This window comes from Microtus ochrogaster, chromosome 4 (genome assembly GCF_000317375.1).
Source record: "Microtus ochrogaster isolate Prairie Vole_2 chromosome 4, MicOch1.0, whole genome shotgun sequence".
NCBI classification, from domain to species: domain Eukaryota; kingdom Metazoa; phylum Chordata; class Mammalia; order Rodentia; family Cricetidae; genus Microtus; species Microtus ochrogaster.
In genome coordinates, this window is record NC_022011.1 from 88,590,763 (window position 1) to 88,618,635 (window position 27,873).

Genomic DNA, 27,873 nt, shown 5'->3' on the forward strand with positions numbered 1-27,873 from the left:
TCCTTGGCTTTTCCTATAACTCCGGGGAGGACTTGTGGGAACAGGTCACTTCTCACTGTAGATCCTTTACAGTATATGTTCACTAGCTCACAGTAATCATGCTGGGTCAACCCTCATTAAGGAGGATCTTGGGAATTATAAAAGTCTGTAGCAAGAGTTCTGAGTTAGCATTCTTTTAAAAGACTGTCTCCATTGGGGGTGGAGAGATGGATCAGTGGGTGGGTAAAGGCAGCTAGCTGCTCTTGCAAAGGATGCAAGTTCAGTTCCCCAAACCCACGTCAGAAGGGAAACAGACACCCTTCAGCTCCTGGAATCCAACCATGGTTGCTTTCTTGGACACACCCACACACAGGCATGCACATATACACATAATTAAAAAATAATAAAATCTGAATCCTATAATATCTCCTTGTAGATTCTGGATTACTTTTTGCTCATGGGATGTGAACACCTGAGTGATACATTGTGCCTTGTGGAAAATAGCAAGTTTTCTTCACAGTATTGGGTGAGTAATCTTCAATACTTCTATGTTAAATATCTCAAATGCATGTAACTATAATATAGACTTGATTATTATCAAATTCAACTTAAAATTTTCTTGGGAACTAGCTTATTTTCTGTCTCCATAGTTCTGCTTCCTCTGATAATCCGTTCCTGGATTAACTTTCCTGGGACCTGGCTTACCTAAAAGCTATTGTAAAGAAATGAACACGGAATCTATACACAGCTTTCTAATTATTTGTGTGAAAGCCTGAGAAAGCAGTTAGTTAATGTGTGTGCCTTTCAGAACTGAAGTAAGAAAGACACAAAGGCATCTCAAAACTGTTCTGACCTACAGGGACGCGCTAGCTCTGCAGGGGACCCACTGCTGCAGCTCTGGTTGAAACCAGGTGTCATTATTTTGATGTCTTACCTGATAGATTTTGCACTTTTTATTTAGAGCTGGTTAAAGGAAATGGAGGAGTTAAAAGTTAAGAAGCAGCCAAAATGCTGTCTATGGCTAGAAAAGGCCCTGCTTTCTCCTGTTTTACTCTTAAACTGGCCAAGCCTTGTTCACTTTGGCTTCATTTTTAAAATGCATTTCTGGTGAGTGAGGAAAGGTTTTTGTACTGAGTTTTCAATGACTCCCCCAAAATAACTCTATTGAACTTGTGAAGGGTCCTGTTCTGAATGCAGATTTTGTTTTTTCTGCGGTGGGCATGAAGTAGCTGCAGAAATGAGATTAGAGACGGGAAATGTCGTGGGGGAAGCTAGTGTAGTTTGTATTTGCCCGGGATTAGGTGAATGTCAAAGAATGTGTGTGTGTGTGTGTGTGTGTGTGTGTGTGTGTGTGTGTGTGTGTGTGTGTTCCGTGCGCATGTTCATGCATTCTCACATGAGAAACACCTGTTATGAACATTGTCCTCACAAAGCTTTTCAGATATATCAGTATTGCCTGGATATGTGGTATATCCAAGCACTAACATTTTTTCTTTCACCTTTATAAAAGGCACAAAGAATGTTTTATATAGTATAAACCCATATTCTAAATTAGAATTAGAATCCATATTCTAAATCAGAATTAGAATGTAAATTAGAATACATAATTCTAAATCTATATGTAGTAAAAATTTAAAGTTCTAGTTGGCTTAAGTAAAAAAACAAATAAAAACACAAGTGTTTGGAAATAATCACGTTAGGAAGAAAATGTGTATCAAAAAATTGATCGCATTACAGGACGATGTTAATCCTTAGGAACTTCAGACGTTATCCTGTTTTGTTCTATACTGCAACAAACAAAAGTCTTACCATCAGCAAGTACTGGCATAGGGCGAGCTCCTTGCACTTCTGTACAATCTTGCATGATTCAAGATGTCTGAGATCTTTAAAAGCGACATCTCAGAGCAGGACTGAGAAGGGAGAAGAACAGAGATGAATCCAAACTTGAGAATCTAGGCTTCACAGATGAATTACAAATATGTTGGCTTTCCCATATAACTTCCCCATATGTCCAGGGAGGAGGCTCCAATGCCTCCTTTGACCGATTTCATGAATTCACAAGCCAAACCAAAAGGAGTGTATTTATTCTGTTACACAATCTTGCTTCTCCACTGTGGATGGAGAATAGATGGCATGTGACCTGTTGCTCAGGAACAGGAGACTGAGTCAGTGGGTGGTGGGGGCGGGGAGCTGTCTACAAATTCACTGTGGAAAGGGTAAATCTAGAATTCTACAAACATGCAATTGTGACCCTAGAACAAGTAATAAAACTAGCAATTCTCCAATGTGTATAACATCAGAAAATATCCTACTTGCCTGTTGAATAAATACTCTGTAAGCAGTTTTCAAGTTATTTACACTGTTCCCTCTGATGCGCAACCTGATAAAAAACAGAAAACAAAAGTGGCAGATGATTGTGCTATACTGGTGTTTCCAATAAGAAAAACAAAGTAATTCAGTAATTACTGATTTGTTACTAGTCTGGAAAGTCTAATAACAGGTTTGAGTTATATATATGAGAAGAATTTATTACTCTAAAATATGTACAATAACTAGAATACTAAACAAAATATATTTTAATGATTAATGATAGCTTATTGGATTAGGTCAAAGAACTGACCAAAGTCTGACTAACTAGGTTTCAGTAGACTTCATTATACCTGTTTTATAAATAAGCCATTGGGTATTTCTGAAGAGTTCACTCTTATTGATTGACTTCTTCCTTCAATTCTATTCAATTCCTGTTTGGGAACTTCCCCCTGCTGTCACTAGAAATGCTAATAGATGCTGAGGGACACGCAAGGTTTTCTTCTGAAATGAATTTTAGAATTATTGAGCTAAACCAAATCATCATATTTGTTTAGAATAACCCATGAAGGAGCCTCCTTTGCTCAGTAGGCACCACGTCAGCCTCACATACAATATGCTTTAGGTATTTCCTCCCAAGCCTTTAATGCTGGCATTGGGCTGGCACAGAAGAAAGCGGAGACCACAGTAACACAGTATGTGGTGTTATCACCACCACAATTCTGCCATTCTCAGATCAGAGTTTGATTTTATAGATATAAATGAAACAGTATCTTAGCTAGAATCTAAAGGCTTCAATGTAACTCACACCAAAATAAATCTTATTTATTAAATCAAATTAGAACTTAATTCTAATTTGAGACCTGTGTTAAGAAATTTTACATGATATCGTATCTTGCTTACTATTGAAGCATTTCCACCTAAATTTTGTTATTTAACCACAGTCTGTTTTTGTTCTATTCTGAAGTTACTATAATTAAAAAAAAACATCTTTATAAAAGTAGAAATAGGAGCTATTCACTAGTATTAGAAAAATTTCCTCTATGTGAAATTGACTTATTTTTGTCTCTTGAAACACAATAATGTAATAGCACTAATGAACATCTACTTGATTTTCGGTAACCCTCACAACTTGGGTAGGTAGTTATGACTGTGAGTTCACATATGAATATAGTGATACTCAGACAGAAGGAAAACATTCAGCTTTGGTCTAATACCAAAGGCCTCCCCCTTTCTACTCTATATTTTCAGTTGACATTGTCCATATTAATATAACTGTATTTCTCCTTTCCATAAATATCAATGACTTAGTCGATATTTTAATGTAGAACATTAACAATGCAGATTTTTGCAACTGGTCTAGCCTAGGGTACTTGCCTGGAAAACTTCCAAATGCCTAGACTCTCCTCAGGTTTAGTATTCATTATTGAATTAATCAAATACCCTGGACATTAAAAATAATCTCTGAGTTGACCACACAAATATCTTTGTTTTTAATGCTCTCTGAGAATTTTCTTCTCAAGGAAATAGACTTTTTTCATTCTTCATAAAGTTTTGCAATGTAAAATAAAATATTTGTGCTACTGCAGAGTCAATAATTGCTATACTCTATTCTAATGATATTTCCTGAGTTTACTTCCTTTTTTTTCTTTGATTGTGGTTGAATGACTTGTAACTGTAAGGTATACTCCATTACTGCCTTTCCCAAAAATTCTTCACTCTCTAAAAACGCAAGCAAAACTAATTAAAAAATAATACTCACTGTAGAAAAAACAGAAAGAAAACATATTCCCAATTTGTCTCCTTTGAAGAACAATAACAAGTAGACAACTTATCTCAAGCAGTCAGTATTCCATGTAGAATAAGTATTGTATTAGAATGACTGGAAAGCTATTTAATGTGTTTCCTAGGCTCTCATTTGTACAATGTGGCTGGTAAACTAAGCCTATTGTCTGGATCCAGTCATATTATTTGCTGCACAATCAGTACCCCATTCTGTCACATATCGAGGGACTGTTAGCGGGTTTTGATCATGACTGGTGAACTACAGAGTGAAGGAATTCTGGATCAGCTGGTCTGTCCATTCAGGTATTAGGCAGAGTAGGAATGAATTAAAGGACAAGGAAAAAGAGCCAGCCACAGCACATGACTGAGACAGGATGGAAGCTGGGGACAAGCAGATGGACGGGACAGGATCCAGCAAGGTCCTGGACTAAACTATGAGGCCGTAAACTCGACAGCATCTGACCAAGCCCACGACAGTTCGACAGACTCCACCTTGTCGTCTGTCTCAGCTCCCACAGACAGCTGCTTTGGAAGGACGCTAGGGAGTGAGCTTCACCCTCAGGACAGACCTCCTGGATGTCTAAGACATATTAAGAACTAGAAGATTCTTTCCTAGAGAAAGGCCAACACTGAGAAGCTGGAAGCATCCTTCTAACCTCTTTACATTGCACCGGAAGTGCGAGACATTACAGTGTGATGGCTCTGGGAAGCCAGCCCGGATTTGGGATTTGATCTTGGCGATATTGATAAAACCATCAGGAGTTGTGAAGTATCAAACATGGACTAGGCCAGAAAGGGAACAGAAAAGATCAAGGAGCTATTTTTTTAAAAGTGTATGGGTTAGGTGTGGAAGACTACCGTGCTACCTCAAGAACATTTGACACCCTAAAATTTCCAAAAATTATTTCCCTTGGTTACTAGTGCACACTGGAATTGAAATTTTATTAACTGTAAATATCTATTTCAAGTGGAAATTTTCTTCCTTATTTATGTAAAATATGTTCTTGTTAGCAATGGTAAGACTAAAACAGAAAGTATTCTTTGTTTTCGGGGTTCAGACCATGCACAATAAAAGACTGGAAACCTGTATTATGTGCAGATAGTTTAGAAATAACACTAGAGAGGATGTTCGCTGGTTGAGAAGTCACACTTTGTCTCATTCTGGATTGAATCTGTTTTCTCATAAGAGATAAAAATGTGATAAAAGGGGGGGGCGAAGCTCATTTAAAAGATATTTCAGAACCTTGGCATTATCGGGGGCAGGGGGTGTGGGGGGCACCGAGGCTCATTTCATTTCAGAACCTTGGCACTACTATCCGCTTCTCGTCACTTCCCCTAACCCTCCACTCCCAAGCAGCTAGCTAGCTCTACAGTTCCAGGGCCATTTCTTGCTCCAGTGGCCTTCCCTTTTCGGCCGGCAGCTTCCATGTGGTTTGTCCTTCCTTTCTCAGCACATTCCCATCACTCGCACGAGCCAGGACGGACATTTCTCAAGCGTGCAAGCAGCACCGGGGGAGGCTTTCACACTTGGTGCAAGCCCCTGCTTCTTTTCATCCTTGCCCAACCCCTCAGGCATCCCACGCCGGAGCAACGCCTCAAGGGAGAGGTCTCAGCAGCCCAGCCACTTGCTCGCACGCGGGGGCGAGTTACGAGACTTGGACTTGGCACTTTACCTCTGTCGCTGCCTGAGCTGGGAGCTGAGAGAACGAAAAGCTAGGAGCAAGCAAACAAACAAACAAATCTGGCTCTTTCCTGTGGCAACCGCCAAAGGGGCGGGGCAGCTCCGGGCTCGTCAGGCCAAGCTCCGCCCGGACTCGCCTCTCCGGCTCCCTGCGAGACCGGCACCGGAAGGGGGTGTGGTGGCCTTCGTGGGCGGGGCGCCCTGCCGCGAGGGGGCCGGACCGTGTCTCGCGGGGAGGCGTGGCTACGAAGGGTGCGGGGCGTGGCCTTGGGGTGGGCGGGGTCGGGCCGGCCGGGCGCTCGGCGCCTACCGCGCTCGCCAGAGCCACTCGCGCCGCTGCGCCCCGCCAGGCCGGGTTCACGTGAAGCGCCGGCCCTCCGCCCCTCCCTCCCTTCCTTCCCTCCCTCCCTCCCCGTCCCCTCCTCCTGCGGCGCTCGCTCCCGCTCCCCCGGGCCCCCTGCCCGGCTGGGCGCTGACAGCAGCGGCGGGGGTCCCCGCAGCCGCCGCCGTGTCCCGCGTAGGCTCGGGCTGGGCCCGCGGAAGCCCCCGGTGCGGCCATGAACCGACCCCTGACGGCGTCGGCGGAGGCGGAGGAGGAACTGGAGTGGCAAGTGGCGAGTCGCAGGAGGAAGGCCTGGGCCAAGTGCCGCAGCTCCTGGCAGGCGTCGGAGACGGAGGATCTGTCCACAGAGGCGACGACGCAGGACGAGGACGAGGACGACGAGGAGGACCTCCCCGGCGCGAAGCTGCCGGCGGCCGCGGGGCGAGGTCGGTTCGCCGGGACGTGCGGGCGGGGTGGTGGCGTGCTCCGTGCCACCGGGCGCTGGGACCGGACGACCCCCGACCTTTACACGCGCGCGTGATCGGCGCCCTCGCGCCAGCCTGTGCACCTGGCTGCCGGCTTGGCACCGCCGGGTCGGGCGCCCGGAAGGCTCCCCGAGGCTGCCGGTTACCCCCGGCGGATTCTTCTGCAAGGGAGTGTCAGGATGGCACAGCCTCTGAGTTCTTCTGGAGTCCCTAACGAGCTGTCCCTTCGCTCTGCTCCGCAGGAAACGTGCCCAATGAGAAGATCGCAATATGGCTCAAAGACTGCCGGTGAGTCCTGCTCGTGTTGTCCGGGGAGAAGCGAGGGACTCGGCGGTGTCTCTAGGTCCCCTGGCAGCTGTAAGCTAGGAACCGGAAAGTGAGTCGGCCGATAGCTTCCTTCTTGAAGCGATTAGAAGTGGAAGTGTTGTGGCCGCTGATTGTTAGAGACTAAATTAACTTTACAGTTAGGACTGCAAAGTTTAGCAGCCTGGGCATGATGTCAGCATCAGATCAGAAACTAAAACAGGTCAAGGTGATGCTACTTTGGATGGTCGTGGCATTTCTTTGAATTCTGGTGTTTCGGACGGTGTTTTATTTTGGCATCTGCATATCTGGCACAAAGTCATTTTCCTTTCAAATGTGTTTTAGACGAATTTAATTTACTTAACTACTCTAACCGGGCTTTAATTTGGGTTGTGTGACTTAAATCCCACTGGGGAGCTATTAAAACTAGACAGCTTGGTCCTTTGGAGTTGAACTCCTTGGACGTGGGTTTGTCAGCTCGCATTGGAATTCGAAGAAGGAAATGGAGCTTTGAAGGCATTCAGACTGCATGAGTCTGTGCAGTTACATGCCTTGGTAACTGGCACAAAACTGTTTGATAAAATACAGAGAATGGGTGTCATTGCAAGTAAATCTGACTATGGTAAAATGTGTTTCACTTTCATCTTTTTTCAATTTATTTGCTCTTTGAAAAATCTGTGTAAAGATTATAGCTTTTAAACTTTTGTTGGCATTTGCTTCTGGGCATATTATTGTTTTCTCAAGTCATGTTTGTCCTGGAGATTATTTTGTTGTTTTTTTTTTATTTTGGAAAGCGATTCTTATATATGGTAGTAATTTTTGTCCCTTAAAGACAGAATACTGGCTGTCTTTGTTTTGGTGACTTGAGTAATTGGAGTCATACTGATTGTTCACTGCAGATTTTTATTTTTTGCTTTGGTTAGTGGTGTCATGAAAGGGTTGGAAATGTTATGGAATGTGTAGATGGCCGTCTCAAAGAAGCACAGAGGCAAATACACTGCTCCAAGAAGTCTTTAGGTTAACAGCCAGCTTAGTTTACCCCTTCGGTTACTAGAATATGACCTTTACAAAGCACAGTTGTGTGCCACGGGCTGGTCAGCAGAATAGTGTGAAACAGAAAGGTTGGAATTTTAAATGGACATCGTCGAGACTTTCTAGGAGAGAACTTACAAAGCAGTATCTGCGATTTCTCCATCGTGGAGTGAAGAAGGTAGTCTACCCTTGCTTTTATTCAAGTCTTTCAAGTTTGCATCCTGGTCCTGATTTAAAATCCATTGCTGAACAGTATTGGCTAACCCTTAAAATTGCTCTGAACATTTCTAGGATTTTAGTTCAAGCCAAAGGATTTTTTTTTAGTATAAGACGAAGGGAAAAATCACATTAAAAAATGATGTATAGGAAGCAGGGTTGAAGAAGATAAAAATATTAAGTAGACAGAAAATAAATGCATCTTTCAGGTGAATGCAGTTAGGAGAATGCTGACATTGACCAGGACACAAGTTCAGACCAGAAAATTCCAGAAGTTTCATTGCTAAACTCAGTGTGCACGGATTCTGCAGCCTTCTGTCCCACCTCATAGATGGCTTTGTTGTTCCGATAGCTACCCCTGTCAACACACAAGCAGTATTCATTTGTACCTGGGAAAGTTAGAACATGGAATCCTATTTAATGTTGGCTATTCTGTTGTAGATTTGACTGCTAGGATATTTGCAACTGTATTTTTCTTTATTCTTTATTATTTTTAATTGAGCTATACATTTCCCCCACTCCCCTTCCTTCCTATTTTTTTTTAAGAGCAACGTGGGATCCTTCTCAGAGTCGAGTGTTAATGTATTTTGTATATTCTTTGCAAATGATTAGAAGGATAGCTTTCCCCCCTTGACCAATTCTAAAATACTCTGATTTTCATTGTTATCCATATCCTGAGAGAAGATGTCATACTTTCCCTTCTCTGATGGAATCTTTATTCATTCTGATAACTATTTTTTCAACCACCCAAATTGACTGACGCAGTCTAGGAAGCAGTGCAGATCCTGCTGGGACTTGGCAGAGGGCAGCTAGGAGTAAAGAACTTGTTTTTGAAGGAGGAGGCCAGTTACATTCTGCCTCATTTGCTGTCTTCTGTTAGTGCGGAGCAGCAGAGGCAGCTATGGCCACAGAAATACAGTGTTTGGGCCCAACTAAGAAAAGAACAGAGTTTCCTAATAACATCAGTTAGAGCTTAAATGAAATATATGCAAAAGCTAGTTAAAGGTTTTATCATTTCCCATATGGTACTTGCTCTTGATTCTTCTACATCTCAAAAGCATCAGTTTCAAAGACTTACCTTGCTTATGTATGTGTTTGCACTTTTAACCGACTCTCTGTAGCACTTCTTTGAAACGGTTCCCAGGATGGATCTCTCTTCTGATGTAGCCTTTAGCAGGTCGGAACTGTTACTGAGAAGCCTAAGTTTGTATCACAGAATACAGCCTTCAGAATAAAGGATGTTTCTGTGATTCTAGTCACAAAACTAAGTTGTTTGGAGAAAAGTAAAGGTATCTCTGTATTTGGCAACCAGTTCTGAGACATTCATGTTTGAACTACAAATGGGGAGAAAATCAGCTTTGGCTGAGCCTTAACCCTGATTCCCAAGCTGAGCTGAGGACTTTCCAAAGTTAATCTCCTCTGTGTGTATGAGGAAGGCTTTCCTCGAGGTAGGGAGCAGCTGCTGCGGCAGTACTCTGAACTGCCAGCTCGGCCGACAGGTAAGAAAGAACCAAGGAACTCTTGGGCTTGTTTCCTAAGTCTTGGAACTTTTTGTTTTACTAAATTAAGTTGCTTACCACTGAAATTATGTTTTCTGTTATTTTGTTTCTTTGATTGTTTGGTTTAGTTGGCTTTGGTTTGTTTCGGCAGAAGACACTGACACAATTCCTTAGCCTTTTGTTGTCTATGTTCTTTCTCTGTCTCTGTCTCTGTCTCTCTTTGTGTGTATGTGTGTGTTTGCAAAGAAAATAACAATTTATATCGTGTATGGCTGCCATTCCTGCTCTTAATTGCTGCAGCGCAGACCTGTGATTAAGTCATTGCTGGTGAACTGACTTGACAACCCGTATTTGCTTAGAAGGACATTGCTTATGTAAGCCACTCACATTCCTGGTGTTTGGGGAGGAGCGCTGAATTGATTAAGATGCTTGCTTGGCTGTAACTCTAAAGTGAGGCTCTGCAGTGACAGTTCTCCAGATGGGTTCTCAGAGGACTGAGGCTTCTGTATCTCTGTGATTGCAGCACCCCTTTGGGAGCCTCACTGGATGAGCAAAGTGCTGGAGCCCTGAAGGGTAAGAGAGCTTTCTTTTTTCCAAACGGAGAATTTTCTTTCGTCTTTTAGGTGAGAGTGTTTGAATCACACAAGTGAGGCTTGACGCCATTCTGAGCTAGAAGTTCAAAGGGAAAAATATTCTCATAAGCCGTGAAAGAATAGTAACTTTAAATAACTTTGTTTCCCAAAGCTTTTCACAATGTCATACTTATATTCTTATTGCCTGGTTAGATCTTATAAAGGCTAATTAAATACAGACTACGTTATGTAAACATAACAAAAATTCACAGTGAGTGAACTAGGTAGGCTAACTTGAGTGTAGCATTTCTTTGCTTACACTAACTGAAATTGCCACACCTGAAATTTTAGCACCTGTGAAAGACAAAATTCTCAAGTTCAAAATGCAACAAGAATGTGCAGCTAATGACAGAGTGAAGAGAAAGAATTCACAGTGTCAGGAGAACAAAGCTCAGGCCCGATGCAGCCTGGAGGTGGAGAAGGGGTGGCCGTGTCAGGACCCAGCTTTGTCTAATGAAATGTCTCCCGAGGCATAAGAAATAAAGTGTATTTACCTGGCCACCGACATTATTTCTGTACAACAGAGAAAAAGCTCGTTTGCTTCTTAACATGGCAGTCTTAATAATTTTGAGTGTACTGAGGTTTGAGATAGTTTCCTGTGGTTTGTGGAATATTTTGCTTGGTTGACTTATTTAATTAATGACTTTGTATGGCATTGGCGTCATGGGGTAGAGCAGAGCTCGAGGGTATGGTTCTGAATTTTCACACTCTGCTGTAGGTGTGCTTGGGAGAAATGGAGGAAGCTTCGAAGATGACTTGTCGCTGGGAGCTGAAGGTATGCTTGCCGAGGAACTGTGCCTTCCTGGAGTTATGGTTATCTTAGAGATGAAGTAAAGACTGTCCCATCTCTAGCTCTCAGGGATCATTTGAAGGTCTTGACAATGCGTCACTTTCATTGTCCTAACCAGTAGGATTCTTTCTCTGAAATACCATAGCTACCTCTCACCTGTTTTCAACGCTTGGAGGAACTGTTTGTGACAGAACTATGGTGATAGAAATGAGGGGAAAACTGTCCCCAAGGAGGAAAGGAGCTTAAATATTTATGCAGGAGAAACTCAGCTGCAGTTAGTTTTGGTTTAGGGAATGGACTCATGCCTCATTCTGGCCGGGGTTTGTCTGTCTCCTATGCTCTCCCTCTTTCCCTGACAGTTGAGACTGAAGCACAAAGACCGGAGGGAAGAGAAGCCAGGTCATTTGCAGGTGTCTATTAGGGCGCTTCAGCACTGTAAAAGCATGTTGCTCAGTTCTTTGTAAGTTCCCAATAAAGCTTCCAGGACAGTAAGTTAGGGTTCTCTTTTTAAAACTATTTTGTTGATATAATAAAAGGTAGGGCTTTTACTGTGTTTTGAGACAGGTTTTGCGCTCTGTAAGCACAGTGGCCTTGAGCTCCCCATGTAACCTCAGGCTGGCCTCAAATTCACAGCTGTGTGCGTTTTGATTGCAGGTGTGGTCCGCCATGCTTGAACCCACACTGATTCTGTTTTGTTTCACTAGGTGAATAGGTTATTGGTAGCTTTTACAAAGAACTAAAGATTTTTGTTAAATGCTTAAAAAGTGGAAGCTGATGAAGAGTGAATTTCTCCACTGAATTTAGTGTCCTTGGTCCTTTGGTCCTTTAACATCACTTGTAAGCTGAGTTACTTATTTGGATTATTTTAGCATTAGAACCCTCAGAAAGTTGAGAATATGTTTATTGTCACTATCTATCAATGTATTTTTCAAGAATAAATGAAAACTTTATCTTCCTTCTTTCAAGTCATTGACCTTAACAGACCCATCAGCACTTTGTTAAGATGCTTGTCAGCACCCTGTGGACAGCTTTAACAGTCTTTCTGGGTCATGATGTCAAATGATGCTGTTAGGGGATACATAAAGAAGCAAAATAAAAACATTCTTACCAATTTGTACATCATAAATGAAAAAGGCAGTTGCTGAAGTGGACATTTTTGTTATTAACCTCACTTGTTTCATTTTTTTATAAATAATGATAAAATTAAGTCTAAACATTGACTTTTTTCTGTTTGCTTTGATCTTGTTAATCTAATAAAGTTAGAGGAAGGTTTTGGTTTTTTTGTTAGTGATTCTTTTTTAAATTAATTAAGTTTATTTTTGGCTTTTAAAGGGAACATTATATTGAAAGGTGTAGAGCATTTCACATTGCATACTTAAGGCTGCCAGCTGCTTTGAAAACACATAAGAAATATGTGAACACTATGGCTCCACTTACTGGTGCCCAGTTATATTTGCTTTAAGATGTTTTTGATTGACAACTGGGAAGTTTAATAGCACTACATACACCAGTATATGCTGTTTATCTTCCTCATTAACTCTTCAATCTGGTCCAGAAATTTAACTGATTATTAATAAATCTTTTTCTTTTTAAGCACTCAAATAAGAGTAGTTTTGCTTTGCCAGAAAGTAGCAGTCTCTAAAGCTGCTGGCCCACTGCTTGCCTCCCTGTACAGTAGTTTCAGTCGGGACATTTAACAGGCCAGCTGTGGCAATGCGGATAGCCTGTGTTCTCCATAACTGTGCCATTGTCCTGCTGGCGGCTGTGTTCTCTGCTCACTTATTTTTTTTATTGATTTTTATTGAGCTCACTTATTTTTTATTTGTAGCCAATCACCTACATGAACCTGATGCTCAAGTTGAAAACTGGTATGTACCTGTTTGGTTCTGCTTCTTTCTGAAAGTGAAAAGGGATTGATTATAGAAGAATCAGGTTTTAAAGTGTCTTGTTATGTTTATAGCAATAATATCCTGGCCAAAGAGAGGAGACTACAGTTCCATCAGAAAGGGAGAAGTATGAATTCTACTGGGTCCGGGAAAAGCAGTGGTACAGTGTCAAGGTGAGTCCTGGTAAGCCTGGGATCATATGCTGCTGAGGGAACCTGGCACCCTCTGGTCTTTGTTTTGATGTTGAGACTGTGAATCAAAGGGAACCCGAAGTGTTTCCTGAACTGTCATAACTGACAGGAGCTTCTCATGCAGAAACCAACAGCACCTGTAACTAAGCAAATGAAATCAGTAGCTGTGTTCCTAACAGTAGCGAGTAGTTAAAGCTGTGTGAGCATCCTGAAAGAGAAACTCCATACTGGAATGACTTTTACTTGTAAGAACCAAAACTCCCTGTACTATGAGAGCCTTGAGTAACTGACATAGAAATCAGCATATCAGCATAAACCTGCCTAATTAGTTTCTTTATATTCAAGGCTAAATTTGTTTTCAGCGTGTTAAACCAATCTTTAATATGTGCAAAATCAACTACAGGGGCCGTGGAACCAGTTTTTAAATTGCTGTACAAATGATTGTATCACAACCTAGGTACTTATCTTTGAAGCAGATAGAAGCATCCTCTTGACAAGTTCTTGGTTGTTATCGAGCCCCAGAAAGCTTGGATTATCACTGGAGTGAAAGGGTGTGATGCTGCTGAGCGTCCAGCAGAGTGAGAGAGTGAGAGAGAGTTTCCCTTTGTGTAACCGCATCCTCCTGGCCTTACCCCCCTTCCTGAGCAGATGGGGAGAGAAGAACTGGAAGCCCCTCCCTGCTCTCTGACCCCACTTTGTCTCCCTCATCTCCCCTTCATCCATTCTTTCCTTACTGTGCATGCTCTATTTTAACTGAATTGCTTTACTGGAGAATCCCTTAAAAATGACCAAGAAAATAAGGTGAGGAATCCCTTAGAGGTCTCTTTCATTTCTTGGGGACTATGTGTCTGAACTTCAGTTTCTGTTTTTCCAACACTAGCACCCGGAGAAAATGCACCTCTGTGTCCTTCCTAAGGGTTGTGTAGCCGGGCGGTGGTGGCGCACGCCTTTAATCCCAGCACTCGGGAGGCAGAGGCAGAGGCAGGCGGATCTCTGTGAGTTCGAGACCAGCCTGGTCTACAGAGCTAGTTCCAGGACAGGCTCCAAAGCCACAGAGAAACCCTGTCTCGAAAAACCAAAAAAAAAAAACAAACAAAACTAAGGGTTGTATATCCCAGGAGTGCGCAGTATCAGAAGACAGCGGAAGAATGCTGTAGTGAAGAGCAGAGACCAGGGGACGGAGACAGGGCTGTGTCTTGAGGGTGCGGTGTCGACCACAGGCACCTTCCACCCTCACACTTGTCCTCATTCGTTCCAGTGTCTCAGAACTGCTGGAGCTCTATGAAGAGGATCCTGAAGAAATTCTGTACAATCTTGGATTTGGACGAGATGAGCCAGATATTGCTTCTAAAATTCCTTCCAGATTTTTTAATTCATCATCCTTTGCCAGAGGCATAGACATTAAAGTATTTTTGAGTGCACAAATGCAACGGATGGAAGTAGAGAACCCAAATTATGCATTGACAAGTAAGATTTTTGATGTTAATATGTTGTTTTAAAAATTTAGCATCAAGCTGGGCGGTGGTGGTGCACACCTTTAATCCCAGCCCTCAGGAGGCAGAGGCAGGCAGATCTCTGAGTTCGAGGCCAGCCTGGTCTACAGAACGAGTTCCAGGACAGCCAGGGCTGTAGCATCTAGGCCAGATGGTGTTTGTTTTAGCACCTAACATTTTAAAAATAAGGTTAATATTAGAATAGCTCTTTTACTCATTCTGAATTACTTACTCTATTTATAGAGGTTATTCCATCTTTCCTTCCTCATTAACTCATTGTAATTTATTTGCAGAATTTTTATTTATCTCCAAATTGCATTTGTTCAAGAAAGAAAGAAGTAGGTGGAGAAGCTTGTTAGTTTTAAATGAAAAGTCAGTCCATTTCAGGTGCTGTTCTGTAAACTAACTTACCTTGGCTGGTGGGCTATTTTCACCCATCTCTGCTGTTTTCTCCAAGGTTAATATGGATCAGTGTTAAGTGTATGCTGATGTGTTCTCTTAGGAAGGCATTTTGAAGAGTCTTAGTGGAGTCCGTGAGCAAACAATAAATCATAACTAGAGACCAGTAGCTAGTTCTCTCATATTCAGTATTATCGCCATTTTGTGCTTATTTCTAATTTTGAAAAGTCTTAGTGGAATCCGTGAGCAAACAATAAATCATAACTAGAGACCAGTAGCTAGTTCTCTCATATTCAGTATTATCGCCATTTTGTGCTTATTTCTAATTTTTTAAAGTATAAATTCTAATGTTCACAGTAAAAATCTTCCCTATTCTACGAATGTAGAGATTTCAGTGTTTACATGGGGAAAATATGATTTCATAATACTTAAGATCTAAATTCAATTACTAGACTTCTAAACAGCATGTGTTTATGTGCCAATAAGCATAGAATTCATTTACAATAGGTACATATAACATAAGCATATAATTTCTTTTTTTTTTCTTTTTTTTCTGTAGGCCGTTTTCGTCAAATTGAAGTGCTTACTACTGTGGCCAATGCATTCTCTTCTCTCTATTCCCAAGTCTCTGGGACCCCCCTGCAGAGAATTGGTAGCATGTCCTCGGTGACCTCCACCAAGGAGGCAACAGACTCCCCTCCTCCTCTAACTCGAAGCAACACTGCAAACCGTCTGATGAAAACACTATCCAAACTAAACTTATGTGTTGATAAGACAGAGAAAGGGGAAGGGAGCCCCTCCCCTTCAACTGAGAAAGGAAAGGCTCTGAGCATGTCTCTGGCTGAGGACAGTGGCGGCAAGAATGACCCCAAGCTGCAGAAAGTTATAAAGAAGAAGGAGTCCTCTTCTACACTGGCTACGGTTACAGAAGAAGTCTCAGGTAGTTCATCGACTATCACAGACAGTGTGGATACCGACAAACTCTCTGATGACGCAGATAGTAACATTAGCCACAAAATGGAAAGTGAACGAAGCAAAGAAACTCCAAGTCAGGAGGATAAGCTGCTGCCAAAGTCTGGTGTTGCAGGGTCTGACGTAGGTTGTGATGTCAACGTGCCGAGCCACTGCGAGTCCGAGAGCAGCAGTGAGCTGAGAAGTGCCCATGTGTCCACAAGTGACAAAGAGCCCTGTGCACCCCTGACGATTCCATTCATAAGAAACATAATGACGCAGCAGAAAGACTCCTTCGAGATGGAAGAGGTAGGTAAATGGCTCCCCGAGACTAGCAAAGAGCCCGGAAGAGAAGCCCCAGAACCTGTTCATAAGATGGGAGGTGCCAGTACACTCATAGCTATGGAAACTCAGCCTTGTGTTGTCCCCCACAAACCAGGAGTTGGTTGCTGAACTGTGTGTGGTGGCACCCCTCAGGCAAGACTGCCATGTCATCTCCCCCAGATGACATTTTATCTGCAGCCATTTTTCCTTCAAGCCTAAGATTTTGATGTCAGAGAGAGCCTTGAGAGTGTATATGCAAATCCAAATGAGTATTGCATAACAGTGAAAATGCAGAAATCAATCAGATGTGCAGTTCAGTCAGAAAGGGTCCCAGTGACTATGGAGAGGGTGAAGGCAGCTTGTGACTAGATACTGGAATTGGTTGGTTTATGCCTAAGAGGGAAGGTTCTGGAAGGCGCTGAGTGCTGTTTTGTAAGCCCAGATCAACATCTGGGGACTTTTTATTTGACTGATGAAATCTCCTGCTAGTTAACGGTAGAATTTGAACTCAGGGAGGAAAAATCCTCATGAGGTTCACCTAGAGCTCCTTCTAGACCACAGGGGCTGATGCACAAGAGATTCAGCTGTGTGGTCCAGCAGGGACACCTGCACTGTGGGCGGGACTGATGCTTGGCCTAATTGGGCTATTTATGTTTTTTTTTCTTTTTTTGTGTGTGTGTAGTTTTTAGAATTTTTAAATGTTAATTATGACTAAAGAGTAAAATGAAAGGGGAAAGAGAAGAATATCTTTGGCATATTGTGCATTTTTCTTGCAGGCTACTTTCCCTAAATCTTTTTCCTGTAGTTTATATTTCCATTTTTCAATTATTAAGGCAGTTTACAGCTCAGTCCAATGAGGATGGAAAGGAATTATGATGTATGCTTCCAAACATCTGGCCCTGTCCTAAAGATTCTTGTTGCATGTTGTTTTGGTCTTACCACTAAGTCTGGTTCGAGCCTTTCCTGGGCCCACTCTTCTGTGCTGAGCAACCCCACAGCTTCAGTACTGTATCACACAAAACAGCTAAGTACAAATCATGCACTCTCTGAAAATGTCATGCTGTTGTTTCGGTTTGGACAGCGGTAGCTTGGCAGTGTCTTCTTTGTGATTTATAGGATTTTCAAGAATTCATGGTTTCTGAGCAGAAGTGAAAGGGACCAATACATTCACAAGAGTCCACAACACCTGTAAAATGGTAGCTGCCCTTTCCTTTCTGTATAGACCTGTTTCATTTGTGCCCTCTGCTGGGCAAAACCTGTTAATGACAACATAATGTGAACCTTTTTGTGAAGTTTGATATTTGTGTGTTTTTGTGTGCTGTCACTAGGAATGGTGTTACATGTGTGTAATGCTAGCATCCAGAGGTCTGAGGCGGGATGGCCATAAGTTCTGAGACAAGATGAAGCTACATAGCAAATTCTAGGCTAGTAGCCTGGTATACATAGATATTTTCTCAAATAAATAAAACAAATTATTTTGTTAGCTTCGTCTGTTGTAAATAGAGGAACTTTAGGGATAATGAATCCTTAACCTTTTCATATCTATTTTAAAAATGCATTAAGAACATAGAATTCTATTTTTTCTTTGGGAACTTTAGAGAAAGCTTTTAGAACAATGGCTAAAGCAGGAAAATGTGTTGTTTTCATTTCCTCTTAAGTATGATAGGAATTGTACTAACAGACAAAGAGAGCAGTCCTCCTGAGGCCGACTTACATCCCCTTCAGAGGAGCTAGCACGGCTTCTCTGGGAGACGCCCTTCAGTTGGGGTCTGAGTCCTGTAGAGAGTGTTTGTTCCTGTGTGAACAGCGGTGGATACCGGTTAGAGTTCTTTCTCTTAGAAAGCCAGCTCTCCAAGCAGTCCCAAGGCCAGCAGCTTGCTGTGGTTCTTTGGGTGAGGCAGGAGGTAAGATGTGACGGTAACCAGGGCCTAAGTAGGAAGATGTTTAACTGTGGAGAGAGCCAAACAGACGACAAGACGGATGATGCCTAGGAAAAGTGTCTGTTTCTTATATTTAAGACAAGAAAAAGATGAAGAAGCTCATAGGCTATTTTAGTTAAAAGTCAGCTTGCTTTCTAAAAAACATTTCAGAATGCCCCAAACCCAGAAATTCTAAACACTTTCTCATTTTTTGGTTGGGTTGTGGGGAGAGGATTTTAATTCTTGGCTTAAATGGATAATCTTTGTTTGTTGGTTTTTGTTGGCTTGCTTGAATATAGCATGATAACTCTAAGGAGTTAGACATGAGACGTCTGAATGACTCACATTAACGTGATCCTGCTGAATGAACAGTTGCTCATGTTTTGTGGATAAGCTATGTCTGTATTAGTGTTGGGAGCCCGCCCCTGTGTGCCTGGTGGTCCTCCCACAGTGCTGTTGAACTACTTCAATGTAATCCTTACTGAGTGCATACATAATATTTCTTGAGCATTTAATCCTATCTTTGTACTTATTATTGGTTTTAACTAATGAAGTTTATTACTTTTAGCATTAAGTTGTAGGGTTTATTTTATTTATTCATCTAACTTTAAATAATTCCAAATCGGTCAGATATTTGAGGAACAGCTGACACTGTTCCTTTGGCCCTCCAAATTTGGCTGTGAATTGTGTTTCTTGAGACAAGGTTTTGCTATGCAGCCAAGGTTGACCTTGAACTCACATTGAATCTCCTACTTCAGCCTTCCAAATATTAGGATTTCAGGCATGTCCCAGCGTGCCTGTTCCTAGCTCTAATTTTGGAGATAAGAATGTCAATTCTAACAGTTGATGTCTGCCCTGATGTGCCTAGTAATTACCGTGTTTGTTACCTGTTTATTTTTAATCTAAAATATCTAAAGTCTTTTTTTAAAAAAATTATGTAACAGTGGAAACAAACTGTGTGTTGTGTGTTTAAAAACTTAGTGGTTTTCTTTTCTTTAAGGAAACTTACAAGTAATTACACAATCATAGACTAGTACAAAGAAGATTGTTTGCAATTGTCACCCCCCTCCCCCCCCAACACACACCTTCCTGGTCACTTAGATACCACTTCCCAGCAGGGCTTTCACCGTCTCTCTGAAGGATGCCATATTCCCTATGATGTCAGATGGAGGTAGGCATACATGGGTGAGTGTCAGTGACAGAAGGCTGGGAGGAATTGTCTGTCATGTGTCATTGCGGCCATTAGTAAGGCTTGAGCTCAGGATTGGCTGCTTTTGACTGCACTGTACACTTCCCATGGGTTAGACCACTGGGTGGAGAGTGCTGAGCTCAGTGCACAGGAGCTCGAGTTCTTGTCACAGCCCCTACAGCTTCTTTGCAAGACGTTCTTGGATTTCTTTATTTCCAAGCCATGATATACAGAGACTGATTCAGAAAGCTGTCCCCAAAACATTAGGAACAACCTAATTTATTATTTTGACTTAATGTATTGCTCATTTGTTTGTTTTCCTTTTATTATGGAAAGTTTTGAACTTACAAAGTTCAGGAAATTGTGTGATGAAAGTCTATTACTTATTCAATTCAGTTAGGTTTGATTATATTTTTAAGAGTGTAATCAAAGGCTACCTGCAGCACACGGCCAGCTTACCACACAGCACTAGGAAGGCTTGCTATGTAGATCTTCATTCTGTATTGGCTTCCTGATTTTCCACTCAAATCTATTTGTTGCATAGTTGTGACCAATAATAAGAGCTAAGAAATAAGCTATGGCTCGCTGTTTTAACACTGTAAAATCTGCTGAGAGAGAGTAGGCTCACTGACGTCAGTTTTGTAAGCACGATCCTCTCTGTTGTTGGTGCGAAGATGCAGGGCTTTGTAGTAGAAGGCAAAGTATTCTTTTCTCTAAAATAGCGTTAGGGAGGATAGACTAGTGGAGAAGGTAGCACTACTTTGTGATGAATTTTATCTCTAAGGAAATAGAGTGTTTGCTAATCCTACATTTCAGAGTGAGAAGTAGTAATTTGTTGTGTCTAACCTAAGATTCCTAAAAGATAATAGTTGTCTGGATTTCTTTTGCACTCTTTCAGTCTAGTTAATGATTGTTGTTTAGAAATCTGTCTGGATTAGGTTGGGCCTGAGTAGCAGCTAATAATAGACCTTTTGTTGAATATAAAGAGAAAATGTGTTCTGTTCCCTTGCACTTAAAACAATGGTTTTCCGGTTGAACTTGTATCTGCTGCTTTGAATAATATAATTTTTAAATAGTAGCAAAGCACAGCAGAGCTTACTTTATGCGTCTCCTCTCGGTTCTTCAGGCCACAGCTGCAGACTCCTAGCACTGCGTAGCACAACCATCTCATCGCAGCACACAGTCCCCATCCGGGCCGTCGTGGCATTACACCTTGTGGAGGTGGCATGGATGTGGTGTGTGTGTGCTGTTGGCTTTCTAGTCATTCCTGTGGGATATTTATTAGTTTTAAATTAATTCATAGCTCAAAGTATAACAGACTTCAAATTAAAACTTTGCTCTTTGCTCTTTGATTTGTTCAGGTTTGAAAAGCTGTGTTTGGCCATTTCACTTACTTTTATGTCATAAAGTGTTGGGAAATCAGCATGTGCCTCCTCCTAATGATACAAGTTAGTCAAATTAGAATAGCTAGCTAGTGTCTGCACAGGGTGCGGATGGCCTTTAGAATCAGAATTTCCTAACAAGGATATATTTGTGCAGGTAGGAAAAGGACAGGCAATTTTTGTAGGTTTGGTGATCCATTAAATAGAATTTTTAGAGAGATTTTATGGGTAAGACTTTTCAAGGTTTTAGTTGTATTAAGATTTCCTTTCCACTTAAATACACACATACCTGTAGGAAAACGCCATGTGTAATGGCGTCATTTCTGAAAAGGTGTCATTGCTGAAAGGTGACCCATTCCAGGAAGTTGCCCAAATGTTAAACTTTAGTTTCAGTCTGAGGAAAAATGTTAATCTGTGTATGAAATATGGCTCAGTCATTGCTTCCTATGATACATAGATTAGCGTTTTCCCTTTAAAACTACCTCAAAGTTTAACATTTGCACAGCTTCCTGTCGTGGCAGCGCTTCTTGCATGTCTGTCTGTGCCGTTACTTTGTATGCTATTTCTCTCCCAGCTACCTAGGCAGGGTGCTGATGTCCCTGGCGATGTAGGTCAGAAGACATGGCTGTGGGACATACAGACAATTTGAGATAGAATGTCTATATGATGTTTGGTACGCTTTGGTTAGACTGATTTGTCTGATGAATTACAATCAAGAGATACTGTTCTTGCCATATATTTTCTTAACTACATAAGATTCTCTTTTAGGTTCAGAGCACAGAGGAAGAGGCACCTCACGTGCCAGCCACTTGCCAGCTAGGTCTTGCCAAGTCAAAGAGAGGTAAGCGGACCACTGCTCACAAGTTCCCCACCGTTACTCTGTGTTGTGGGTTGGGAAGGAAAGGGGTTTCTCCATCAGTGCTGTAGGAGCAGTAAGTGTGCAAAGATTAGGATACAGGGTGTGTGTGTGTTATCATTTTATCATATACTTACTGTGGGATTTTTATGCGGGGGAGACATGTATACTTATAAACTAATATTAGATTGTCTATCCTGTAATGACCTCATTAAGCATGTCTGGGTGCTCCAGATAGTACTCAGATCTGCAGATGTGCTGAAACAGATCGAGACTGCTTTTACATTGGCCGGACTAGAAACTCTTATGTTCTCTGGCTGGGTTTTCCTTATGCAAACACATCTTGTAAGTATAATACATGCAGTGTAACTGGCGAAAACTTGCTCGTAATTGTTAAACCAAGTTAGATAAATCCAAAGAATCGCTCAAAGGTGAGTGGCCACAGGTGCACTTTCCTCTTCAATCATTAATTATTGACTGGAGAACTTTGGATCCATCCCCACACTTCTGATTTGAACTAGAAAATGCGGTCTGGCTTTAGAGTCACAGAGATTTTGGTATTTAGGGAAAGAGGAAGGAGTTCAATGGCCACTGCAGGTAGGACTGTTTATTTTTGAAACTTTACACATACCAAACCACCGTGGTTTTTTGTTTTTAACAAAAATGTATATGTATGTTCCTAGAATAGAAAATTATATGTTTGCCCTCCTGATCTCTGAAATTCCTCCTGAGGGACAGTTTGCGTGCGACTTCTCTTCCTTTGCAGTGTGGCATTAAAGAATAGGGCCCTCTGGACTGCAGCTCTCGCCAGGCACAAAATGAACTTCCTCACTGACTTTTCCTTCCTTCTTAAGTCCATAAATAAATATATCTGCACCTGAGGTCTGAAGTGATGCTTCAGTCTTTGCCTAGGGTGGGCAGGCGAAGGAGGATGACAGCAGAGTGAAATCGCAGTAAATTGTCTTAGGGAGCTAAGGGTGGGGAAGACGTACTCAGTTTATGGTCACAGCTGAGTTTCTTCCTCTCACAGTCTTCATTCTTGTTTGTTACAGCATAAGCAATCTAGTAACATATCTGTGAATAAATCTTTTATAAACTAGCAGTAAGAGTGCTGTGTGTGTGCATTCACAAGAAAGGGGGTGAGGGAATAGCTACGTCTTCTCCATTTGGGAAGGAATTCTGGTAATGTGGTATGTCATTGGCTGATCCTAATTTCAGAGTTAGAATCAGAGCAGGCCACTTACTCCAGAGCTGGAATAGACATGGTGCACGGCTTCACTAGTAGGACTTCACAAGCTGAAGTTCCTGACCTCCTGCACCTTGGAAAGGCTCAGTGGCTCCGAGTGTCCCAGCCTCGTGTTCATTGTGTGGCTTCACATTCCTAGAAGTCCAGCACTGGTCTTGTGATAGAAGACGTAACAGACTTTTCTTAAACATCTAGAAGAGAATATGCTGATTGTATTTAGTTTCTATGATACTGAGCGGATGGTTTCCATGTTCTGTTTTATGTTTTCACACTTAAATACTTCTCATAACTTTTAAATTTGGAAAATATTCAATGTCTCAGAACTGAGAATTAATCCTTAGCTCTAAATTTCTCTAATGAAGAACTGTGGTTTCATTTTATAAGGATTATTTTATGACTATTTTCCTTTTATGTATGTCTGTGTACTTGGTGTCCGTGGAGGCGAGAAGAAGGTGTTGTATCCCCTAGAACTGGAGTTGTTATTTACGAAACACAGATAACTATGGATGCTGGGAATCGAACCCAGGTCCTCTGCAAAAACAAATGTTCTTTACTGCTGAGCCATCTCTTCAGCTGAAGAGAACTGTGCTTTATATGGAACAGAAATGTCTGCCTAAAGACCGTCAATTGGGATATTCAGACTTTTAGAATGCTGCTTGTAGGCAAGGCCTTTCTCTGCAGCTCAGTCTCTCTGGGCTTGTAGATGAGCACAGCAGTCCTGTGTGCTTTGCAGCTAAGGGAATATTTTTCTGCCAACTCAAGTAATCCCGGGCAATGGAGGGCTATGAGCCCAATCTGCAGAGGAGAGGAGTCACTGAAGAACTTAAGCTCTTTGTTCTGCTCACTTGCTCATGCCCACTCTGAAGCCTGCATAGTCTCCATTGCCATTCACTCTGTGGGAATCACACGGTACTCAGCTTTGAGGGCAACTGGCTCAGACCTTATTCTGCTGCACATCCAACAGGTCTTTCTGGCCTCTGTACTCCACCAAAGTTCCCTTTTCCCAACCAAATAGGCACTTTAGCTTCTAGATCATTTATATGACTGCTCAATTGTGTGGAGAGTTAGGACTGAGGCATTAAGCAAGCATTGCCTTGTTCTGCATACCAGAACATTAAGAATAAAGTTCCCCTGGTTTCATGGGCTCGTAGTTAGAAAGCAAAGCATAGCAAGGACATGGAACCACCAGCACACTGACAAGAGCTCTGATGTTGCTTGTTAATTTACTGTTAGTTCATTTTTGAATAAATTAATTCCCATTAGAACTGGTGGTAAGGGTTTGTTACAATTGAGTGTGGTAATTATTCCAGCATTTCTAGGTTTGTTAAGGATATGGAACACTACCATAACTCATTATAGAGCTTTATTAGTATTATAACTACTGTTGTAGAATTACTCTGTTTTTAATAGGATCAAAGTCACATTCCATGAACCCCAAAACTCCAGTGGGATGTTTTTAAAGCCAAGTGAACTTTAACTTTGAATTTTATTAAGTCATATTATCTGGTTCAGATTATTTGGTAAATACTGTATTTGGCTATTGTTTCTGAAGCTCTGCAAGACTCTCCTGTCTCTCGGATCCTTGCAAATGAACTAGCTATAACATCCCTTCTATGGTAGCTCTTGTGTGGAACAAGTGTCATCTTGCTTGCTGTACTTAGCATCTTTCTTAAAAGCATATATACATATTTATATATGTAAAAATTAGAGTCTTGTGATGTAACAATAAATATGTTTTTACAATATTAGCAATGTTATATATTAATTGAATCTTTGACTTTGGTATAATTCTTATGAAAGAATTATTTCCTAATACAAATACTTGTATCATTACAAATACTAGAGATATTTTAATACCCTCACATTTCAAATGATTTGGTTTATTGCCCTTAATTTCATTCTTTCATACTCAGAAGATATAAAACTTTTTAAATGCATTCTACATATAATGTTCTAATTTTACTTCACTGCATTACCATTGAAGCCTAATGGGCAAGTGAATACCGTGGGTTTCTGATAGAAGACCGGACCCAGCTTTTACTTGAACTTAATTTACTTGCCATGCATTGAAGCCATGATTTTTCATAGGTAATCTGGGCTGCTCTATTGGGGCTCGCATCTATGAATGCGTTGCTGCTGTACAGTTTTGTTTACCAGTGTGTTTCTGCTGACAGATCACCTGCTGAGAACTGCAAGTCAGCACTCGGACAGCAGCGGCTTCGCTGAGGACTCCGCGGACTGCCTCTCGTTCAGTCATCTTCAGGTACTGTTTCTGTTGGAGTAGGCGCTCTCACACATCTTCAGCTTATGGTGATCTGTCCATGTCTTACCACAGGGTGGTCCACCAAGTGGAAATAGAAATAAAATGTCTGGAATATAGATCTTGGCTAAGTATTTGACTGTAAATCTCAGGTTTTACTCATTCATGATCTCTGAGTATTAAAAAAATATCTTAATTTTGTATTATTAGTGACTAAATTACTTTGGTCTTTAAAGTACTTGGCCTGATTCTTTTTTATTTGTTTACATTTATATATGCCAACATTTTATAATAACTTGTTTATTTGAAAACTCGTATTTCTGCTAGTTTTGTGGACTACTGTGAAAAGTTAGACTGTGTTAGGTGACCCAGGAAGCAGGTGCTTCTTTATCTTTGAGGAGCTGTGGGTCATTTGGTATGTGTAGTCATAGAATGCTCATGAAGGTGTTCAAAGTATCTTTAATAAAATTAGAAAATTAAGATAAGGAAAAAAAAAAGAATAAAGAGCTTTCTAGGAACATGACATTTGAAGGGTAAACAGGCAAGCAACACACCCAAAAAGACCCAGGAAGAGTCAGTAAGAGGAGATCCCAATGATCTACCCTGACCTGAGTTATTGGCAGCTGATAACAGCTAGGGGAGGGGTCATTTTTCTTTGGAGTTCTGGCCGGCCACTATTAGATTGTCTATGTTCCAATGGGTGGCCCTGGCCCTGCACATATGGGTAAGACTGGTTAGACTCAGTGTGTTTTCAAGACTGATTTAGATAATTTTGCTCACCTGTAAGTTAGTATGAGTGGTGTGAGCATAACTAAGATATGATAGTTGGCAGGTTATGTATATTAAATACATTTAAATAAAGAACAATGGACTGCAAAAGAATTGGGCAGTGGGAAGAGGGCATATGGTTATGATGAAATAAACCAGGGAAAGACAGCCTGCATGATGTGTCAGTGATGAGGAAGGAAAGATAAGACTGTTGACTAGGTTTTCAAGTAAGGACGACTGCTTCCTTGAAGAAGTTTCTATGTCTTAGAATGGGAGGGAAGCTGTCCAGTTTAGGGAAGGAGCTGAAGACCGTAAGAAGGGTTTGATCCAGTGGAATCTGTGGATGGACCACCTGGTCTGGAGCCACGTGATCACAAGTACAACATGGTTAGATGTGGGAAAAGAACGTGATTCCTTTCAGAATGAAGAGAAGTGGTGAGAGCTAGGGAAATTATAGGTACTAGAAGAGAACATTAAGACATTTTTGTCCATTTCTGTGAGTCAGTGTCATGTGTTGGAAAAGAAATTGAAGAAAAATAGACCTTAAACAATCTCCATGAATAAGTGGTGAGGGAGGTGGTAAAAACCAAACCAAGCACGATAGCAGACATATCTCATCTGCAGTCTTTTGTCTGTGGTGGCTCTGATTTTATTCCCATCCTCCCAAATGGTCTCCATTTCAGGTTCACGAATCCCTGCAAGCCATGGGGAGTAGTGCTGACAGCTGTGACAGCGAGACCACTGTCACCTCACTTGGGGAAGACCACGTGACGCCTACAGTACAAGACCAGCCTTATTTTAACGAGTCAGAAGAGGAGTCTCGTGCCCCTATTGAGAAAGGAAAAGCGAAGGTGGCTGTAGTTGCTGACAGCAGGAATGCAGACAGCCAGGATTCCCCTCAGTGTGAGACTGCAGAGAACACTGGGAGCAAAGAGTCCCCGAGGGATCCAGGTGACCCCGAGAATGCTGCCGTGGAAGAGGTTGGAGAGCTCCCGAGGGAAGGGAGTGAAGACAGCGATGTGGAGAGGGGCGGTGGCTGTGAATTCCCCCAGTATACCACACACCACATTCTCAAGTCCTTGGCTTCCATCGAAGCCCAGTGCAGTGCTGTGAGCTCTGAAAAGAAAACTGGGTTTCCATCCTCTGTGGAGAGAGTGAATACTGCCTTGCAGAGAGCTCAGATGAAGGTGTGCAATCCGTCTGCTCAAAGAGTAGGGCGGAGCCTAATAAAGTCAAAGGATCTGTTGAAACAAAGGTACTTGCTTGCAAAAGCTGGCTATCCCCTAAGAAGGTCTCAGTCTTTGCCGACCACCTTACTGAGCCCAGTAAGGGTTGTGTCTTCTGTCAATGTGCGATTATCTCCAGGAAAAGAGACCAGGTGCAGCCCGCCTTCCTTCACCTACAAGTACACACCTGAGGAGGAACAAGAATTGGAAAAGCAAGTGACTGAGCATGACGGTCAGTCTGTGGTTAAATCCACCATCTTCATCCCCCCGTCCTCTGTGAAGAAAGAAGAAGCCCCTCAGAGTGAGGCGACACGGCCGGAGGAATGCCCCCATGGACGGCTTCCCCCTTGTCCACAGTTTGCTCCAATATCCCAGTCCACCTGCTCCCTTCACTCTGCCCATGAGTGGCAGGACAGGCCCCTGTGTGAACACATGAGAACTCTGAGTGCCCACAGTGTCCCCAACATATCAGGCACCTCGTGTAGTAGCTTCTCTTCTCCTTTCGGGTGTCCCTATTCACATAGACATGCTGCCCACCACCTGTACAGGGCGTGCCCCGTGAATCCTCCTTCCGCCATAGAGATGCAGTTGCGGAGAGTGTTGCATGATATCAGAAACTCACTACAGAACCTTTCACAGGTGAGAAAAGAGCGCTTCATACTTTACTGTTCCACGTTCTTAAGTCACCAGGAAGTGAGAACTGAGCAGACAAACCACCTCGGCCTGTCTTCCTACTTGCCTGAATTCATCTG

General features: G+C 42.0%; 1 protein-coding gene across 3 annotated transcripts in view; it reads left to right on the plus strand.

Annotated features, from left to right (window-relative positions):
* The first annotated feature begins 438 nt into the window (after window positions 1-438).
* Itprid2 (ITPR interacting domain containing 2) overlaps window positions 439-27,873 on the plus strand; it is a 41,070-nt gene continuing 13,635 nt past the window's right edge. For 2 of the 3 annotated variants that reach the window (XM_005346633.3, XM_005346635.3), the window contains exons 1-11: window positions 6,229-6,520; window positions 6,802-6,847; window positions 10,133-10,182; window positions 10,960-11,016; window positions 12,860-12,899; window positions 12,992-13,090; window positions 14,367-14,575; window positions 15,560-16,260; window positions 21,534-21,606; window positions 25,042-25,130; window positions 26,579-27,760. In XM_005346633.3, the coding sequence (XP_005346690.1) occupies window positions 6,310-6,520; window positions 6,802-6,847; window positions 10,133-10,182; window positions 10,960-11,016; window positions 12,860-12,899; window positions 12,992-13,090; window positions 14,367-14,575; window positions 15,560-16,260; window positions 21,534-21,606; window positions 25,042-25,130; window positions 26,579-27,760 (2,757 nt within the window). In that variant the 5' untranslated portion in view covers window positions 6,229-6,309. Of the gene's footprint in view, window positions 506-6,228; window positions 6,521-6,801; window positions 6,848-10,132; window positions 10,183-10,959; window positions 11,017-12,859; window positions 12,900-12,991; window positions 13,091-14,366; window positions 14,576-15,559; window positions 16,261-21,533; window positions 21,607-25,041; window positions 25,131-26,578; window positions 27,761-27,873 lie in introns of those variants that run through there. The other variant, XM_005346634.3, reaches the window with a different exon arrangement.